The sequence below is a fragment of the Camelus ferus genome, chromosome 2 (assembly GCF_009834535.1).
Source record: "Camelus ferus isolate YT-003-E chromosome 2, BCGSAC_Cfer_1.0, whole genome shotgun sequence".
Taxonomy (NCBI): Eukaryota; Metazoa; Chordata; class Mammalia; order Artiodactyla; family Camelidae; genus Camelus; species Camelus ferus.
In genome coordinates this window covers 41,961,172-41,979,474 of record NC_045697.1, presented here as the reverse complement: position 1 = coordinate 41,979,474, position 18,303 = coordinate 41,961,172, and the positions used below count along the sequence as shown (strand labels likewise).

At 35.2% G+C, this 18,303-nt stretch overlaps 1 protein-coding gene across 2 annotated transcripts in view; it reads left to right on the top strand.

Moving 5' to 3' along the window:
* The window catches only part of ARHGAP24 (Rho GTPase activating protein 24), a 635,766-nt gene that overhangs the window by 392,235 nt on the left and 225,228 nt on the right, over nucleotides 1-18,303 (top strand). For both annotated transcript variants that reach the window (XM_032498758.1, XM_014563767.2), the window contains exon 3: nucleotides 16,251-16,338. In XM_032498758.1, coding sequence (XP_032354649.1) covers nucleotides 16,251-16,338 — 88 coding nt within the window. The remainder of the gene's footprint in view (nucleotides 1-16,250; nucleotides 16,339-18,303) is intronic.

Genomic DNA, 18,303 nt, shown 5'->3' with positions numbered 1-18,303 from the left:
ATTAAAGACGAAACAAATCTTAGCAAATTAGGAATAGAAGAGAAGGGCCTGAAAGTAATGAAGAATAGCTTATTAAAAACCTCTGTCATCACAGTTAATGACACATTGACCAGAATTAAGTTAAGAATATTTGTTATCATTACATCAGTTCACTATTTGATTAGTGGGTCCTTGTCAGCACCCAGTAAGATAAAGGAAGATGTATAGGATCAGAGCAGAAGATACACAACTGCCGTTATTTATAGGCAATATCCATGTCTAGAAACCCCGAAATATCTTATGATAAGGGAGTTTTAGCAAGGTTGATGTATACAAAATTAATACACATTTCCATAAAATAGCAGTAAAAACTCAAAAACATATTTTAAATGCCATTTTAAGATCATGAAAATATACAAGGTATATCAAAATATACTAATATAAATATATATACTGTAGGTATACAAATATATATATACAAATACAAATTTGTATATATGCTTACAGATACAAAATATACAAATTATAATCATTTTTAGAAATACATGAATAAACCTATATTAATGGAGAAATACAATAGCTTTATGAATTGGAAGTCTTAACCCTGTAAAGACTCTATTAATATTACAGGAGGTTTAATATTGTAGGAAGGCAATGACCTATGGATTCAACGCAGTGCCAATAAATATCCTAGCAGGATACTTCGGAAGGAGGTATTGACAAGCAGGTTCACATTTATATGGAGGTATAAACAGCCAAGAATAGATATGACATTTCTGATGAAGCAGCATGAAACAAGACTTGCCTTATCAAATGTGAAGATACAATGATTAATATATTGTAGGATTGGTGCAAGGATATACTAATTGACCAATTGAGCAGAATTAATAACTTAAAGATAGATCCTCACATCTATGAAAAGTAATTTAATAACACAACCGACATAGGAAGATCAGTTGGGAAAAGACATTATGTCTCAATAAATGGTTCTGGGATTATTGTTCAGTTTCTACTGAACCATTGCCAGCAGCACATAAATAGACTCTATTATATCCTTCTCTAAAACAAAATAAAACAAAACACAAGACACCTTGGTATCTGCATTTTTCTTTAGCTACTGATTCATTTGTCTGCTCCATTTCACATCAAAACTTCTTCTTATGATTATGATTATGATTTTGCATTTCACATTTATTGGTACAGGAAGAACTATACACTAAATGGTACTAAGAAACTAAGTTAATGAATTTGAAATGAAGTAAAAATAAAATACAAATAAATCAAAGATTAAAGCAATAAGAATACTACAGCTAACAGCTTTATGAGTATAATCCTTCCTCCTGCTTCAGTGAAAACAAAACTAAGGATCTAAAAACAAATGGGAAAAACAAAAGAGAGTTAAGATCTTTCACATATAATTAAGAAGAAACTGATGAATTGAAATGTTTTGAAGGATTATCTGTAATAACTGTCTCCACATTCTCATCTCAGGTTCCTTCTTCAACCCACTGGAACTGGGCTTGGTTTTCTACCACTTCATGGGCCTTACCTTTATCACATTCACCAATAGCTTCTTGGCCAAAGCTATTAGTCAGTTTTCTAGTTATGCTCTCACTTGACTGCTCAGGGCGTTGGCTACAGATGATCATTTCTCGTAGCCCTTTCTTGCCACAGCTTTCAGGATCCTGCACCAGCCCCTCCTTCTCTGGCCTCACTCCTCAGTCCTCTTTCTGGTCCCCTCTCCATTGTAGGTCCTCTAGAGGCTGGTGTGCTCTGGAGATCTTCCCTTGATCACCTGCTTTAACCCGTCTACACTTTCTCCATAAATTATGCTAATTAATTTCTTGACTTCACATGCAATTGATAGTCTGATGACTCTTAAAACTAAATCTCCAGTTGGATCTGTCTCTAGAACTTGAGACTCATATATCAAAATCCTGCTTCTCATTTTGCTGTACATCTAATGGACATTTCAAATTGAATAGAGCCTAAAGTGAACTCTTGATTTTTCCCGCAATCTTGTTTCTTCTCTCCTCTACCTTCCCATCATAGTGTCTGAGATCATCCATTGCTCCAGTACTCACACACTGCTCTAGGCATTATTCTTGTCTCCCTTCTTTCTTTAAGCCCCACATGCAGCACATTACCAATTACTGGTTACCTCCAAGACATCATCCAAATAACATCACTGTTCTTCATCTTAATGGCCACTGGCCTTCACTGTCCTGATAGTCTGGGTTTCTTACATTCTTGTCCCTCTACAATCCATTTTCTAGTCATAGCCAGTGCGTTCTTTTGAAAATACAAACCAGATGTTACCATGCTCAAAATCCCTCAATGGCTTCTCACTGCACATAGAGTAAGGACTCAAACACAACCTTAGCTTATAAAGCAGGACCTGATCACGCCTGCCTTCCTCTCAGATATAACCATTCTCCCCTTCATCTTCACTTGGAGGGACTTTTCTTAGCATCTAGAGCTCAGATAAAACATCACCTGCTCAGAAAGTTCTCTGAACAGTCATTCCAAATGAGCCACCCAAGCACTTTCACACAAAACACCCTATTTTAATTAACTACAACAACATTTTACATCATTTAATAATCCCCTTGTGATTTAAAATTTATGTATGGTTGGATGTATGTATTTCTCCCTTCATTAAATTATAAGCTTCATGAGAACAGAGTCACTATCTACTTTCTATGCTGCTATATCTTCAGCACACAAAACATCATCTGACCTAGAGAAGAAATGCAATAAAAATTCATGTTGCATTATGGTTGTATTATTGTCATGATATCTGGCCTTGCTGGTTAATTGTGTTTTGTTACAGTGCTTTCTTTGTGTAGGAAATCAAAGCATGTTAAAATAACTGTCAAGAAAAACAACAATTTCTACTTAATGTATTTTAGAAGTGGAAAGATTATTATATTAATTTTCACTATTGCAAATTAACCTAGATTTTAATTGGATTACTACTTTGTCTGTGGTCAATCTGACAGAGGCATGGTGAACATGAATATTTAGAATTGAAACACTTTGCTTCTTAATCATAGAAGCCAAGTCAATACTTTTAAGATAAAGAAATCAGTGACATCTGAGCTTGGGGCATGAGCCAGGAACATGCATACTGTGAGATACTGTTTGAGAACAACTATGAAATCAATGAGACTTCTGAGATTAAAAATATCAGACTATTGAATCCAAAACTTTAGTCACTGATATTTTCCCCTGAGATTATTTTGCTAAGTGAGAAGAATTGTTTTCCAAGGAAGGGCAAAATTAAATTAAAAATATTCACAGACACACATTATCAAAGAAACTTGAATATGAGACTTTTTTTTTTAATTGCACCTAGGCTCATACTCCCTGTAGGTTCTCTGTTCCAAGTTACCTTAGTATGTCTAGAAAAATATGTATAGGGCCCAATAGCTGTATCTTTAACACTATGAGTGAATGAACTTAAACTCAAACACAAAAAGGCTTATTTTTATATCAAAAAAGTAATATTCTTGCAATGTAGAAATTCTGGAGGAAAAAAGTATAAAGAATGCTTAAAATTTCAACTATGTAACATGTTAGTGTTTTTGTGAAATTTGTTTTTTCTCTGCATATTGTTTTCATTTTAAATTTAATGTGTGAGTAGATAAAACATTCATATCATTTCAAAATCAGAACTATATTAAAGGTTTACTTGAAAAGCCTTACTTCCCATCCATCCTTGTTCTCCCCTCCACACACATACTCCCTATAGATAACTACTATTTTTAAATTAAAGTATAGTTGATTTACAATGTTAAATTAGTTTCAGGTGTACAACACGGTGATTCAATATTTTTATATATTATATTCCGTTTAAAATTATTATAAAATGTTGCCTGTATTCCCTATGCTGTATGTTATATCCTTGTAGCTTATTTATTTTATACATAGCAGTTTGTACCTCTTAATCCCCTACCCCTATTGTGCCCCTCCCAGCTTCCCTCTCCCCATTGGCGACCACTGGTTTGTTCTCCGTATCTGTAAGTCTGTTTCTGTTTTGTTATATTCATTAACTTGTCTTATTTTTTGGATTCCACATTTAAGTGATAACATATAGTGTTTATCTTTCTCTGTCTGATTTATTTCATTAAGCATATTACCTTTTAGGTCTATCCATGTTGTTGCAAGTGGCAAAATTTCATTCTTTTCTATGTCTGAGTAGCTTTCCATTGTGTATGTGTGTATGTGTGTGTGTGTGCATATATATAAATACAACAACTTCTTTATCCATTCATCTGTTGATGGACACTTAGGTTGCTTCTATATCTTGGCTATTGTAAATAATGCTGCTGTTAGGAACACTGAGGTACGTATATACAGATGACTGCTTTGATTAGCGTCATGTATATTTTCCCCATGCTTTTTTATGTGAATAAAAGCAAATACAAATATATGTTCTTCTTATTATTTCTTTCTTGCTTAAAATATAGCATACTTAATGCTTATTTCTAAACCAAGCTATCCCTCTTTCTCTTTATATCCCACAGAGAGCTATTAATATATATTCTCATATATATTCTCTAATAGATGTAGTTTATTTATTTTTGTGGCTGCATAATACTCCCTTATACAGGTATATCTTCATTTACTCAGCCAATTTTTCATTAATAGACACTTGAGTTATTTTCAATCCTGTTATTACAAATAATGCTATCTGTAATGCAAGTGACCTTGCAAATAAGCCATTTCTATGTGCATGGGTGTGAGAAATAGAGTCAATGTGCCCTCTATATAAATTTTACCATTTTACCTTCCTATCACCAATGTCTGAGGGTACTATTTTCCTTACTAACAGAATATATTGTCAAACTTATGTGATTTTGCAAAAGCATATTATCTTTATAGGAATAAATATCACACTGTATTTGTAATTTCAGCACAAATTTTAAGAATTATATAGAACATAATTAAATGTAGGTCAAAGAAGTAGAGGAATGCCTAGAAAAATAGGTGTCCTGTAAGCCAAAGGAGTTTTTAAAAAAGTTCAGAATGTCAAAAGCAACTGTGTGATTAAGTCCTACGTTGCTTTTTTCTTGCTAATGACTTTTTTTCTCTAGGTTAATTTTTTTCTTCAATTTTAGGTTTAAATATTTGGAAAGTTACTAAGCCAACTATGAAACAATTTTACTTGGTTGTTAAAACACGAACAAGATCCCTTTATTCAGCATCCCAGCTTATTTTAGTATATAGATTTAGCTATTATACAGTTTCTTCCAAGGTTAAACCTAGATCCTTTCCACTTTATTTTTTAAGCATACGAAGGATTTATTAGTTAATTAAGATAAAGGGTTAAGCAGAAATTGTAATTATTATCAACTTTCTGACATTGACAATGACTTACTGGACCCTTCTCTTTGGATTCCAGATCTTCCCATAACAAACACTGTATGGCCATGACTGTTTTTGCTCTTTATATTTCTCTTTCATAGTGAGAAGTAAACTCTAAAAATTTTTTTTTCCCTTTCTGTTCTACTGCCATAGACTTTGCTTCAGACCTTTGGCATTTACTACCCCTGGAGCAACTGACATTTCTTTTCATAACTGAGAAATAATAAATGTTGTAAAATAGTGCGCACTGTTGGACATGAAATAAAAGCGTAAGGTCTCAGTAATTAGTTGAGAAGGGTTAGCAACCGACCTCAGTCATTTCCAAATAAAGACTCTTAACCTTGCTGTAGACATCCTCTCCTGGGATCCCAAGGACATGCAGTGACACCGGTTCAGTCGGTCCCTCCTGAGAGTAAAGAGTTGGGTGAGGAAAGATTTTCTTTGGCTGCCACCTATTTGAGTGCCTTGCACACTGTGGATTCTGCCCCCAAATCACTGGCTAGTTAAAATTTAGGCACCACTTACCAGCACTTGAGAATTAACAGTGGACTTTTTTTGAAACGTCAGCTGTTTATAAGGGTCATTGGAGAGTTTGTTTCAAAACATTTATATGTATTAGTTTCCTTCGGCTGCCATAACAAACTACCACAAACTTGGTACCTTACAATAGCATACATTTATTTTCCCACAGTTCTGGAGTCCAAAAGTCCAAACTCAAGGTATACACAGGACAGAATCCCCACGGAGGCTCTAGGCCAGAACTCTTCCAGCTCTGGTGACAGTCAGCACTTCTTGGTTGGTTACTGTGTCATTCCAATCTCTGCCTCCCTTTTCACGTCACCCTCTCCTCTGTGTGTGCATCAAACTCCTCTGTCTAGTACTTATAGGGGCACTTGTGATTGGATTTAAGTTCCACCCAGATAATCCAGGATAACTCTCTGTTAGGACCATTAAGTTAATCGTATCTGCAGAGACCCTTTCTCCTGAGAGAGTAACATTCCCAGGTTCCAGGGATTAGGATCTGATATCTTTGAGTGGTCAATATTCAGAGTACTGTACTATATTTAGACGTGTTCTAGAACTGTCTTTCACAGTCCTTACTGCAAGGCAGAAGGCTAACTTTGAGATTACAAAATGCTCCTTTCCAACCCTGCCTTCTACTATCATTATTCTTTGCTTTAAAAATATATTTGTATTTTTCTTAGTACACAGTAATATGTGCTCATTATTTTAAATTTTAAAAAGTAAGAAAAACTTAGCAAAATAAAAATTATATATGACCTAGCTATTCAAAGATAATCTACATGAACATTCCATTTTTTTTCTAAGCATGTTGACATCCTCAGCACATAGTACGTACTAAATATATGTTTGATGAATAAACAGGTAAGTGAATGAACCAATAGCTCACACTGCGGCTTTCCATCTCTCCTATAAAGAATACTGGCTAAGGAAGTGGAGCTTGAATTTACAGAAGGTCAAATTGCATCTCTGCACTTTACCAGCTGCATGCTACTCAACTAGCTTCTGCTTCAGCATTCCTTCTGCAAAATGGACGATTGTAATTGTACCTCCTCAGATGGTGTTTTAGAAGATTAAAATGTACAGCAGAGCACTGGCACCTAGTAAGTCTCAGTGGTTGGTTAGCTGTAATGATTCAAGATGGGAAAAGGGGATTTCACAACAAAGAGAAGAATTTGCAGTAGAAACTGTAGGGAGCTGGATTTTGTGTCAACATTTGGATTTTTTTCTTCTTTCAATTGCAATCTTTCAAAAATGCCATGGGGCATCTTAAGAAAGGTAGTGAGATGCTGTGGGCAAATTCTGGATGCCCGTGGTATCTATCGCAAGGGGATTCATCTATTAGATAAGTGTGAGAAAAGTAACTTTTAAGGTCTCTACCAATTTTGAGAGTGTAATTATAGAATTTTGGTTTTAAAATAATGGTTCTTCCTTTCTCCACATTTCCTATCTGTTTTCCCCCATTCATGGAATTTCTGCATTCTCCAATGAATTAAAAACACGTAGACAGATAGGAGTGATGTAATTGTAGCTAGAATGATAATGTCTGTGTTCCCGGGGAGAATATTCTTATAGAAAGACTCCATCAGGGAAGAAATTCATGAACTTCTTCTGTTTTGTCCAGAGGAGGAGTTCACATGGGGTAAGGGAATCCTTGTGTGTGAAACAAAAGATTTAAAAGCTTTTAAATGAATTACATCAAAACGCTGCACGTATTTTCTTCTATCACAGTCAAAGCTGTCCTGTTAGTCTTCTAGGATCTGAACATATGTAATAATGTTATGCAAATACTGTTTTAAAAATTACAGTGAACACAGAATGACAGTGCTTCTCATCTGCAGTTTATAAGTAAAGCATCAAGATGAGACATCTGTGTAGAGAATTTATTTCTGTTTGTTCAGTAATTATAAAATGGTCTCATGCTATTATCATTATTATTGTTAATTTAAATAACGGTTTGGGAACATTACACGTATTGCTTGCTGTTATGTGTTTTATTCACTGAGAAAAAGCACTTCATTCTACAGAGTGTACAGTTTTATTAGTATCGTGCTATTTTTTTCTATAAGATAATGTGTAACAGTGCTTAGGTAAGTGTTCCCTAGTTTGCACATCAGAATTACTCTAGTAGATACTAAATTTGCACCAATGTGCAAGTCTCCCCTTTTCTTTCTCCCTGGCAACACACCAGAAATCAATATAACTAATTTCAGAGGACAAGCAGAAACTTGATACCTATTTATAAAACTTCTTTAAACTGCTTTAAATAGCAGTAATTGATTATAAATAAGAACATAAATTGGATTAATAATTAATACAAATAAGTGTTTGAAACTTATTGTGCCAGGCTCTTGGCTAGGTGCTCCCAGAGCTTTATTTCCCTCATGTATAAAATGAGAAATATGACAGAGTCACTGGGCAAATTAACGATGTAAGTAGCTTATACACATTTGCTTAGCCAAGTAATAAATGGCCGAGAAACAATAGCAGGCATCATTAGCAACATCATTATGCTGTGCTGTTTATTATTATGATTGTTAACCAGAGGTTTATTTGTTTTAGTTGGTCTAGTCTTAGAGACATGACAGTAAACATTGACTTCAAATTTTCTAACGAGTTTATCTCCGTGTTCACTCAACCAGCTGATAATACTAGCAGATACATATTGAACCTTTACTAGAATCATCTCATTATTTGGGGATTAGCAAAATATGGACCCAAACTATTTTGAAGCTTCTGGGATGTAAGAAAGACTTTTTTAATATTAAAAGCAGCTAAAAATACTATGCACCAGTCATTTTTCTACAAACTACACACGTATTAGGTCACAGTTACGGAGTAGATTCTGTTTTTACCACATTTTAAGGATGAAGAATGTGAGGAACAGAGAGGATAAGTATCCTGCCTGAAGTCACTTGGCTAATTGGTGGGAGACTGGGAACCTAAACCTAGGCAGTTTGACTCCAGGATAGGTTTATTTGACCACAGACTTCACTGTCATCAGTAGATTGGTATATGGCTGGAGCACTTGTGGATACAGCTTTATATCTTTCATGAGCATATAGCATCCTGTTTCCTTTCCATAACAGAGGCTTATCTGTAATAGGTCTGTTTGTTTCAGTTTTCTGCCTTCCCTGAGTGAGTCTCAGATCCAGCAGTAGAAGGACATCATTGGACTTTCTAACTATGACATTCTCTGTGCCTAGGACAGAGCCTGGCACATGCTAGGTACTAATAACTATTTGTTGATAAATTAATGAAATTACTTGCTACAAAGAAGAGAAATCAAACCAATCTACTCTATTAAAACCTACTCTGTTTTACTCTAATCAAGAATGTTGAGTAACATTTATTTCACCTTGATCTCATTTTCAAATCTCTGTCTATTCACTTTAAAAATACACATATATTGTCAAGCTGAGACTTTTGCCTAGTTCCTTATGATGCTTATGATTATTGTTCATGCTGGAAAAAAAATCTCACTATGGTGCTATTAAACTAACAAAGCTACTGCACATGCATATATTTTTCCAATTCAAATCCCAGATAATAAGATCATTATGCTTATTTTCAACAGCATCTAGCCTTACCCCAGTATCTTGTGGTTTTGCCTCATATTTTCCCAGAGTTGGAGCTTCTTTTCCAATAGCAATTTGAGTTGAAAGCAAAATACTAGTGTGGTTCTGAATTGTGTATCTTTTGCCAGCTCTTAGCTGTCAACTATAAAAAATTTTGTTTAACATATTGTCCCATTTTGAAATTTTAAGGATTCTTTATAAAAGGGATATTCCCTATAAGGGAGAAAAATAAGTATAATTCCATTCTGAAAATGCTGATTAACTATTGCTGTGTAATTATTGCCAAATGTAGTGAGCTCATATCAAAGAGATTACATCCCCTTTCTTGTACTTGAGCCTCTTCTCTCTGATTATCCAACATTTGCAGTGTGGCATGTCACACATCATGGATTAACAAGCCCTTTCTTCAAAAACTCAGGACTACTGCACCCTGGCTATTTTGTCACTCAAGATCCTCAGCAAGAAATTGATGGCTCTAACTGAAAAGGTGTAGTTGAAGAGTGTGTAATAAAGAAACCTTTTACAAAATGTTGGAAAAGCTAATGGAAACCAACAGATAGTGAAAATGCCCTGGGGCTAAAGACAAGGAGGCACCCATTACCACTCTGGTCTGCTGGAGAAGCCTGCAAGTTTAGGAGATGTGGACTAGGGTAGTCAATACAACTAGGATCAGATTGCTGCCTAGCATGGAGGGAGACAGGTCAGTAGACATCTTGGTCTGACTCTGGTGACTTTCTGATCTCCTGCTATAGCCTCTCAAACCCAACCTGAAGCCAGAGGTCAGGGGAGTCTAGTTTATGCAATTTATAGAGATTAGTCTCCTGGGGTGCAGAATAGAGTCATGGGTGGATAGACGATCTGGAGAGCAAACAGAGAATACCCAGGAGAGCTACTAACAGAAAATTAAAGACTATCACATAGTTTGGGCTCACATGCATGCTCCTCATGGAGTTCGAATCTTCCAAATTCCCCATTTCTAACAAGAGGCATCGCCTCTCTTTCAGATACACAGAAGAGAAACACTGAAGTCATCTTTGACTCTTTCTTCTTCATTCCCTGTGTTAAAGCTATGAGAAGTTTCTTTCATATTTCTTAAAAAAAATCTCTAATAATTCATCTCTAATGCAAATTTATGCCATTTCTACTGCTGACACTTTTGTGTCTTGACTTTGCCATCTTATGTCAAATTAATTGCTTCGTGGTGATAAACTTTGAAGAGGCTGGCATTGTTAAATCTCCCTCTGCTTTGCTCAAGAACCTGCTCCGGTTCCCAGCTGCCATGGACATCAAGTGCAGCATCCTCTGCCTGGGGTTAGACTTTCCACAGCATGCCCTCGACATCTCCACAGTTCTTACTTCCTGATTATTCCTCCACATGCATCTTCTCCTGACTCTAATGTGCTCTGCACATATGGCTCTAATTACTGTTCTGCTGATGCTGTTTCCTCCATTTGGGAAGATTACCCTGAGCTCACTAAATCTTAAAATCTGAAGTTCATTTAAAAACCATTTCCTTCATATTATCTTTCCTAATTAATCAGATTGCCCTCATATCACTCTCTTCTTAAACTTTTGTTATACTTTTTTCAACATACTTTGACGCTCCCTCCTTTTGTAGTTATATACTGTGTTATTCCTCTACTGAGAGTGAAGAGTTTCTTTCACATACTTCACATCACCTGAAATAGTTCTAGAAATAGTATGACATATAGTAGTGTCTCAATATATATTTTTTTAATCAGAGGGGGCACTTGAATTATATTTGCTTACTAGTTGTTTGTTTGGTTAGCTAATTTAGAGCAACTCTGGAAGAATTAACCAAACCCACACAAACAGTGCATAATTTTTGACTACTACTTTGTCTTGTAGGTATTTGTCCCAAAGACTAAGTTAAGGTGGAGCTCTAAGATTTAGCTTCATGGATGTTCATGAAAATGTTCTATATATTAACACAAAAAGTCATAAACACTTTATGATAATAGAGGATGTGAAAGTATGTATATTCAAACAAGTACTGTACTATGCTATTCAGCTTTGTAAAATGATGTAGATTATTAAATTGGCATAATAACAGTATATGACAAGTTTTGAAGGAGATAATGCACACGTATTCTGATTACTATTTTTGTAAAAATTACCACATATGTTGAAACACATACACATATATATAATACATACAAATACAGATAGATGCATATGGTGTTAATATTGATTATCTATGGTGGAGGCAAATTATAGATTTTTGTTTATGTGCATTTTCTGACAATATAAACATTGCAAAATACTTAGAAAATAACTATCACAATTAAGACCCTTATCTTAGTTATAGACTTTAACTATTTGGTTTCTATACACAATGATACAGTGGTTTCAATTAAATGACTTTATTTTACTTACTGAATGACTTAAAACCTCAGTAAGGGTTTGCCAATTATAGTATACCTTGGCCTAAACATTGCCTAATGATATTTAAACAATTATTTTTACATCACAAATTTGTTTGGAAAAGTGTCAAAATATAAAACCTGTACAATGTTAAATTTGAAAATAAAAATTAAAAATTCAGCCAGAAGTAGCTATTTCTCATGCACAAAAAGACAACAAAGGATAGCATTACTCTGTCTTAATTACCAAGTGAGGTCGATTGGGATTTCATGGAACAGAATAGTTTATGCAGGAGAGTGGCTTGAATTCAACTAATAGGACACATGTATAGTTTAAGATCCTACACAGAGCCTGAAGGCATAGAATTTAACGAGACATATGTTTACACATACAAACATACATTCATGCAGAAATGAATATTGTATCTACCTTCAAGGTTAGATGCTATGTTCTAAAACTGAGCTAAATCACATATTCAATTATTTCAAAAAATCAGTTCAGTAAGTAAAATAAATTCATTTGTTATTGAAACAACTGTTTCATTACTTCATATAGAGACCATATAGATTAAACCTCTATTCAAAAGAAAGGTCTTAATTATAATGAATATTTTCAAAGTCTTCGTAATTTTTAAAAAAATATTTTAAAATACCAGAAAGTAAAATGGAATCCACAGGCCAGAGGACACTAGATATGATGAGAAATAGGAAATTTTACTTCCTGGGGGAGGGAAACAAATGCAGTACCTCCAACACCTCATCTTGTGAGGCATGGAGGGAAAGGGACCCTCTAACCTCTAACTGCTTGGGTTTTAGTTAGGGAGTGCTATGTTTTATCACTCTAAGCCCAGAAGGAGGGACCACTCTGATGACTATAATTTTATGTGCCAAACCAGGTAGGGTGGAAGTTGTGTAAAATAGTATTTGAACTAAATATTGTTTCAAGCTGGGAAAATGGACAATACAATATACTGCACAAGAGGATAGGCAATTGAATCCAGCATGCTTGGTTTTTAATAATGGCTTTACAGCACTCACAGTATTTATTTACTCAGCAATATGCTTTTTTCAGCATTAACCTTACACCAGGCAAAATGCTAGGCGTTGGTGATAACTTAGGGTGCAAAGCACACATTATACTTGCTTCCTTATAGTTTATTGATGGAAATAGACATTAATTAAATAATTTCACACATAACATAATTACATACAGTGGTAAATCAGTTTAAGGAAAGTTCAGGAAGCTATGCAAGTATATTTTGGATGTAGTCAATCTAAAAAATGGATTTAAAACAACCAGAGAAAGAATGTAGTCCTAAGGTAAATGGAAGCAGGGTACCATTTACAGAAGGGCAATTGGCTGGATCGTAGAAAGGATTTTAAGTGTAAGATGGAAAAATTTGTTTAGAGGTGTAAGTGGAGCCAGACCACCCAGAGCTTTGTTCTAAGGCAGATGAAAGCCATTGGAAACTCTTAAGCTAGAAATTCGCAAGATAAAATTTCTATTTCTACAGATCACTCTGAGCATGTTAAAAAAAAGAATTAAAAGATGTTTGAGTATTATGGGGAATTCAGGGAATAGTTACTTAAAACATTCCAGACAAGAGACTATAGTCTCTTGGACTAGGAGGTAATGGTAGTAGAGCTACAGTAGAATAGAAATAATGACTCCTACATTTCTGGCTTTTGCAACTGGCTGGAAGATGGTGCTGAATTAGGGAATACATAAACAGGACCTGGAGTACTTGCATTTTAATTTGACCAAGTTTACTTTAAGATGCCTTTGAAATACCCAAATGGAGATGTCAAATAAGCTCTTGGATATAAAAGTCTGGAGGTCAGAGAGTCCTGGGTTTGAAATATTTATCTGATATTCTTTAGCTTATAGTTGGTTGTTAAAGTCATACACATGGATGAGATACCTTGGAGAAAGAGCATATAAAGTCAGAAGAGAAGGAATTGTCAGATAAATCTTTGAAATACTCTCATATTTAAAGGTCGATTAGAGCCAGCAAAAGAGACTCAACCAACAGAAAGCTAAGAGGAAAACCTGGAGAAAACCAAGGCACCAAAGCAAGAAGGCAATTCCAGAAAGAGTGGTTAATGGTGCTCTCCTGAGAAGTCAAGTTCATAGAGGGTTTAGAAAATTGTCAAGCATGCAGCTTATGGCAGCCATGTAATTGGAATTATGGGTGAACAAACCAAGCTGCAGTGGATCCATATGAAGAAATAGATTCAGTGTAGACAACTCTTTGCTAGGCAAGAAAAAATAAAATAAAATGAAGGGGGAGGAGGAGTCAAAATGATTTTTTAAATAGGATCAACCTTTAAATACATCTCAGCACTGATAGAAATGATCCACTAAATAGAGAAATCTAACAGAGAAGAGAAAGGATGATCAAGATGCTTTATTAAGTCATCTGTCGATGGACATTTACGTCACTTCCACATCTTGGCTATTGTATATAGTGCTGCTATGAACATTGGGGTGCATGTATCTTTTCGAATTAGAGTTCCTTCTGGATATAGAATGGGATTCCTGGATCATATGGTAAGTCTACTTTCAGTCTTTTGAGGAATCTCCACACTGTTTTCTATAATGACTGCACCAAACTGCATTCCCACCAGCAGTGTAGGAGGGTTCCCTTTTCTCCACACCCTCTCGAGCATTTATCGCTTGTGGATGTTTTAATAATGGCCATTCTGACTGGTGTGAGGTGATACTTCATTGTAGTTTTGATTTGCATTTCTCTGATAATTAACGATACTGAGCATTTTTTCATGTGCCTAATGGCCATTTGTATATCTTCATTGGAGAATTGCTTGTTTAGGTCTTCTGCCTATTTTTGGATTTGGTTGGTTGTTTTTTGTTATCAAGTTGTATGAGCTGTATATAGATTCTGGAAATTAAACTTTTGCCAGTTGCATCATTTGCAAATATTTTCTCCTATTTCATAGGTTGTCCTTTTGTTTTGTTTATAGTTTCCTTTGCTGTGCAAAAGTTTGTAAGTTTAATTAAGTATGATTTGTTAATTTTTGCTTTTATTTCTATTGCCTGTAAGACTGCAGAACATTGCTAAGATTTATGTCAGATAATGTTTTGCCTATATTTTCTTCTAAGTTTATCTTGTCTTGTCTTATATTTAAATCTTTAAGCCATTTGAGTTTATTTTTGTGTATGGTGTGAAGGAGTGTTCTAGCTTCATTGATTTACATGTTGCTGTCCAGTTTTCCCAACACCATTTGCTGAAGAGACTGTCTTTTCTCCATTGTGTATTCTTATCTCCTTTGTCAAAGATTAATTGACCATAGGTCTTTGGATTTATTTCTGGGCTCTCTATTCTGTTCCATTGATCCATATGTCTTGTTGTTATGCCAATACCATGATGTTTTGTTTACTATAGCTCTGTAGTATTGTCTGAAGTCTGCGAGGGTTATTCCTCCAGCTTTGTTCTTTCTTCAATATTGCTTTGGCAATTCTAGGGGGTTTTTTGTGATTTCATATAAATTTTAGGATTATTTGTCCTAGTTCCATGAAAACTGGGGTAATTTGATAGGGATTGACCTAGAGATAGTCATTCTAAGTGAAGTAAGCCAGAAGGGGAAAGAAAAATACCATAAAATAGCACTCATATGTGGAATCTAAAAAAAAACGAGGAAACTAATGAACTCATCTACAAAACAGAAATAGACTCTCAGACATAGTAAACAATCTTATGGTTACTGGGGGAAAGGAGATAGGAAGAGATAAATTAGGGAGTTTGAGATTTGCAAATTTTATCGACAATATGTAAAAATAGATTAAAAAGCAGATTTTTTCTGTATAGCACAGGGAACTATATTCAATATCTTCTAATAATCTTAAATGAACAAGAATATGAAAACAAATATATGTATATATATGCATGACTGGGATATTGTGCTGTACAGCAGAAATTGACACATTGTAACTGACTATAATTCAATTAAAAAAAAAAGATGCTTATTGATTATCCCTTGCATGGCAGCATTGACTAAGTTATTGACTGTCTCTGCCTTAGTTTTCACAGCTATAAAATGGGGAGAATAATACCCTACCTTATAAGATTATTCTAACAATTACATAATATGATGTTGGTTGAATGCTCAGTAAAAATTTTGGCACACAGAATCTGTTTAATAAATTGGATCCTAAACTTAACTAGGCATTTAACAGTGTTTTATACATATTGGGTCCTCAATAAATATTTGTTAAATGTTGAATGAATATGATGCTGTTACATGATTTTTGATTAGATGGGGCTATAAATGATGTGATGCATGTTCCCATGTACTGCGTTACAGATGTATCTTGTATGTTCACTGTTGATAATGATGATGATAATATTCAGTATTTGCCATCTCATGATGTTAATGTCTGGGGCATTTGTCTTCACAGGGTACTATTTTTCTTCCTGGAAATAAAGTTCTTGAGCACCCCTGCAATGAAGAGAGCCCCGGGAAGTTCCTTTTTGAAGTAGTTCCAGGTAAGATATTTTCCTGGTTTGATTCAATTATTGCCATTCCATGTGGGTAAAGGTGAAGACAGGTCAGACAGCCTTTATTCCTCTTGAGTTGTGGCTGCAAACATGAATTTGAGGAGGTAAGTGTTAAATTTGGTTAGTATTTACATAGGTAAGGATTCCAGCTTTGTGCACCTGTACAAAAAAAACACATGTGCACATGACTACAGGATATCCATTTGTCCATGAGACTCCAGAGCTGACCAGCAGTCATGACACAGCAATTGTATTGGAGATATAAAAGGTGATTTCACAGCGCTTTTGTGGTGTGAAATTTGGCCAGGTGGAATGTCTTGCGTGGCTGACTCACTGACATATTTCCTCACAAAACTCATCTTAAAGGAGCTCTAGTTATACAAATGAAACAAAAATCCTCCTTCGATGACTGATCAAGTATTGCAGCTCTGGACCTCAACTTTGCTCACAACCAACCACTTCCACATGTTTGGCTTGTGGCATTGAAGCTGCCTCTGCCAAGTCGTCAGATCCTACAGTTACAGTTCTTCAATGTCTGTTCATTTTTTTTAGGTACACTGTATCCACCCCTCTCAAAGTACGTGATCTCCACTTAAATCTTTGACTCACCCAGCAACACTTTCTTCAAAGCTGTGATGTACTTCTTTATTCGGTTCTTTAGCCCTTCTTGAACACTTGGTGTAAAAAAAAGGGAGTTAGGAATGTGGTTTTTATAGCTTTGGCTCTGGCTGACCCAGTTTATGTGATACTAACATTGATTTAATCACAGTCTAGGGTGTGTGAATTTCTCTGGGTGATTAATATGTAATGCATATCCATAATGCTGGTGCAAAGGCAGTCAATAAAACATTTTCCCAGATTTATAAATGTTGGGAATCTGGAATGTGAAAGCATTTCTCCCTCTCAATGAAAACAGCTGTAGCTCTGAGTTCATCTGGCTCACAATGGAATCCATGACTAAATGTTAATTAATGCAGCTGAAGTGCAGAAAGGTTAGTCAGATGCATTGTGTGATTTGATTCCCCCCAGGGAGAACATATTGTAAGAAACCTGAACCTTGCTTGCCCTATTAAAATCTTTTTATACTTGCTTCTTAGTGGAATACCTTGTATGGAACCAAAGTCCAGATGTTGCAAAGTCTTTGAAGTACCAGTAGAGGAAATTTCTTTCACTATTTATTCTCAAACATTAGGCCTGTCAGCTTTGAAATGAGCATGGTATTACACTGACAGGTTTGATTCTTTATCTTCGATAATACTAAAGGTCTACTTCCCCATGCAATCTACTAAATGTGTCGAGATTTCACATTTTGGTGAAAATGTTCTAATACATACATATATATGAATATTGTCAAGGCTGTTCTAGAAAGAGCTGTATCTTCAAGCCCACAAAGTCACAAAACTTCCCCTCCAAGGTTGCTGTTCTAGGGTATGCATTTCACATGCAGTGCATATGACATGATGGCTTTTGATGAGCAAAGCTTAAGGAGTTTAAGACTGTGGGATGTGGAATCTGAAGGCTGTCCTTTCAAATAATTTTTTTTCTCAAGGAAATTAGGTTGGCTGCATTAATTAGGGAAATAAACATACTATACCCATAGCTCATTGGAAAAGATGCTTCCAGAATCATTAACACAATATGTAGTAGCTTCTAAATTAGGTTTTATAATCCTGAGTCATTTTATAGAGTGACAAGAGAACAATGCCAAATGCTTCTTTAAAGAGAGAGTTGGAAAAACACTCTGGCTGCCTTAAGAATCCAGTGTTTGTGCCATTAATCTTGGTCGCTGGGGCTTTACTGGTGTGTCCCTAACATTAGGATGGAATGGAATTTGCAGGCAAATGCTTCTGTATTTGTATGAGAATGTGAGGATCAGTATCACATAATTTGAACCAATTTTTGCAGAATCAGGATTACTTAGGGCTAGCGTGACACTTGATTTATCTTTGCAAA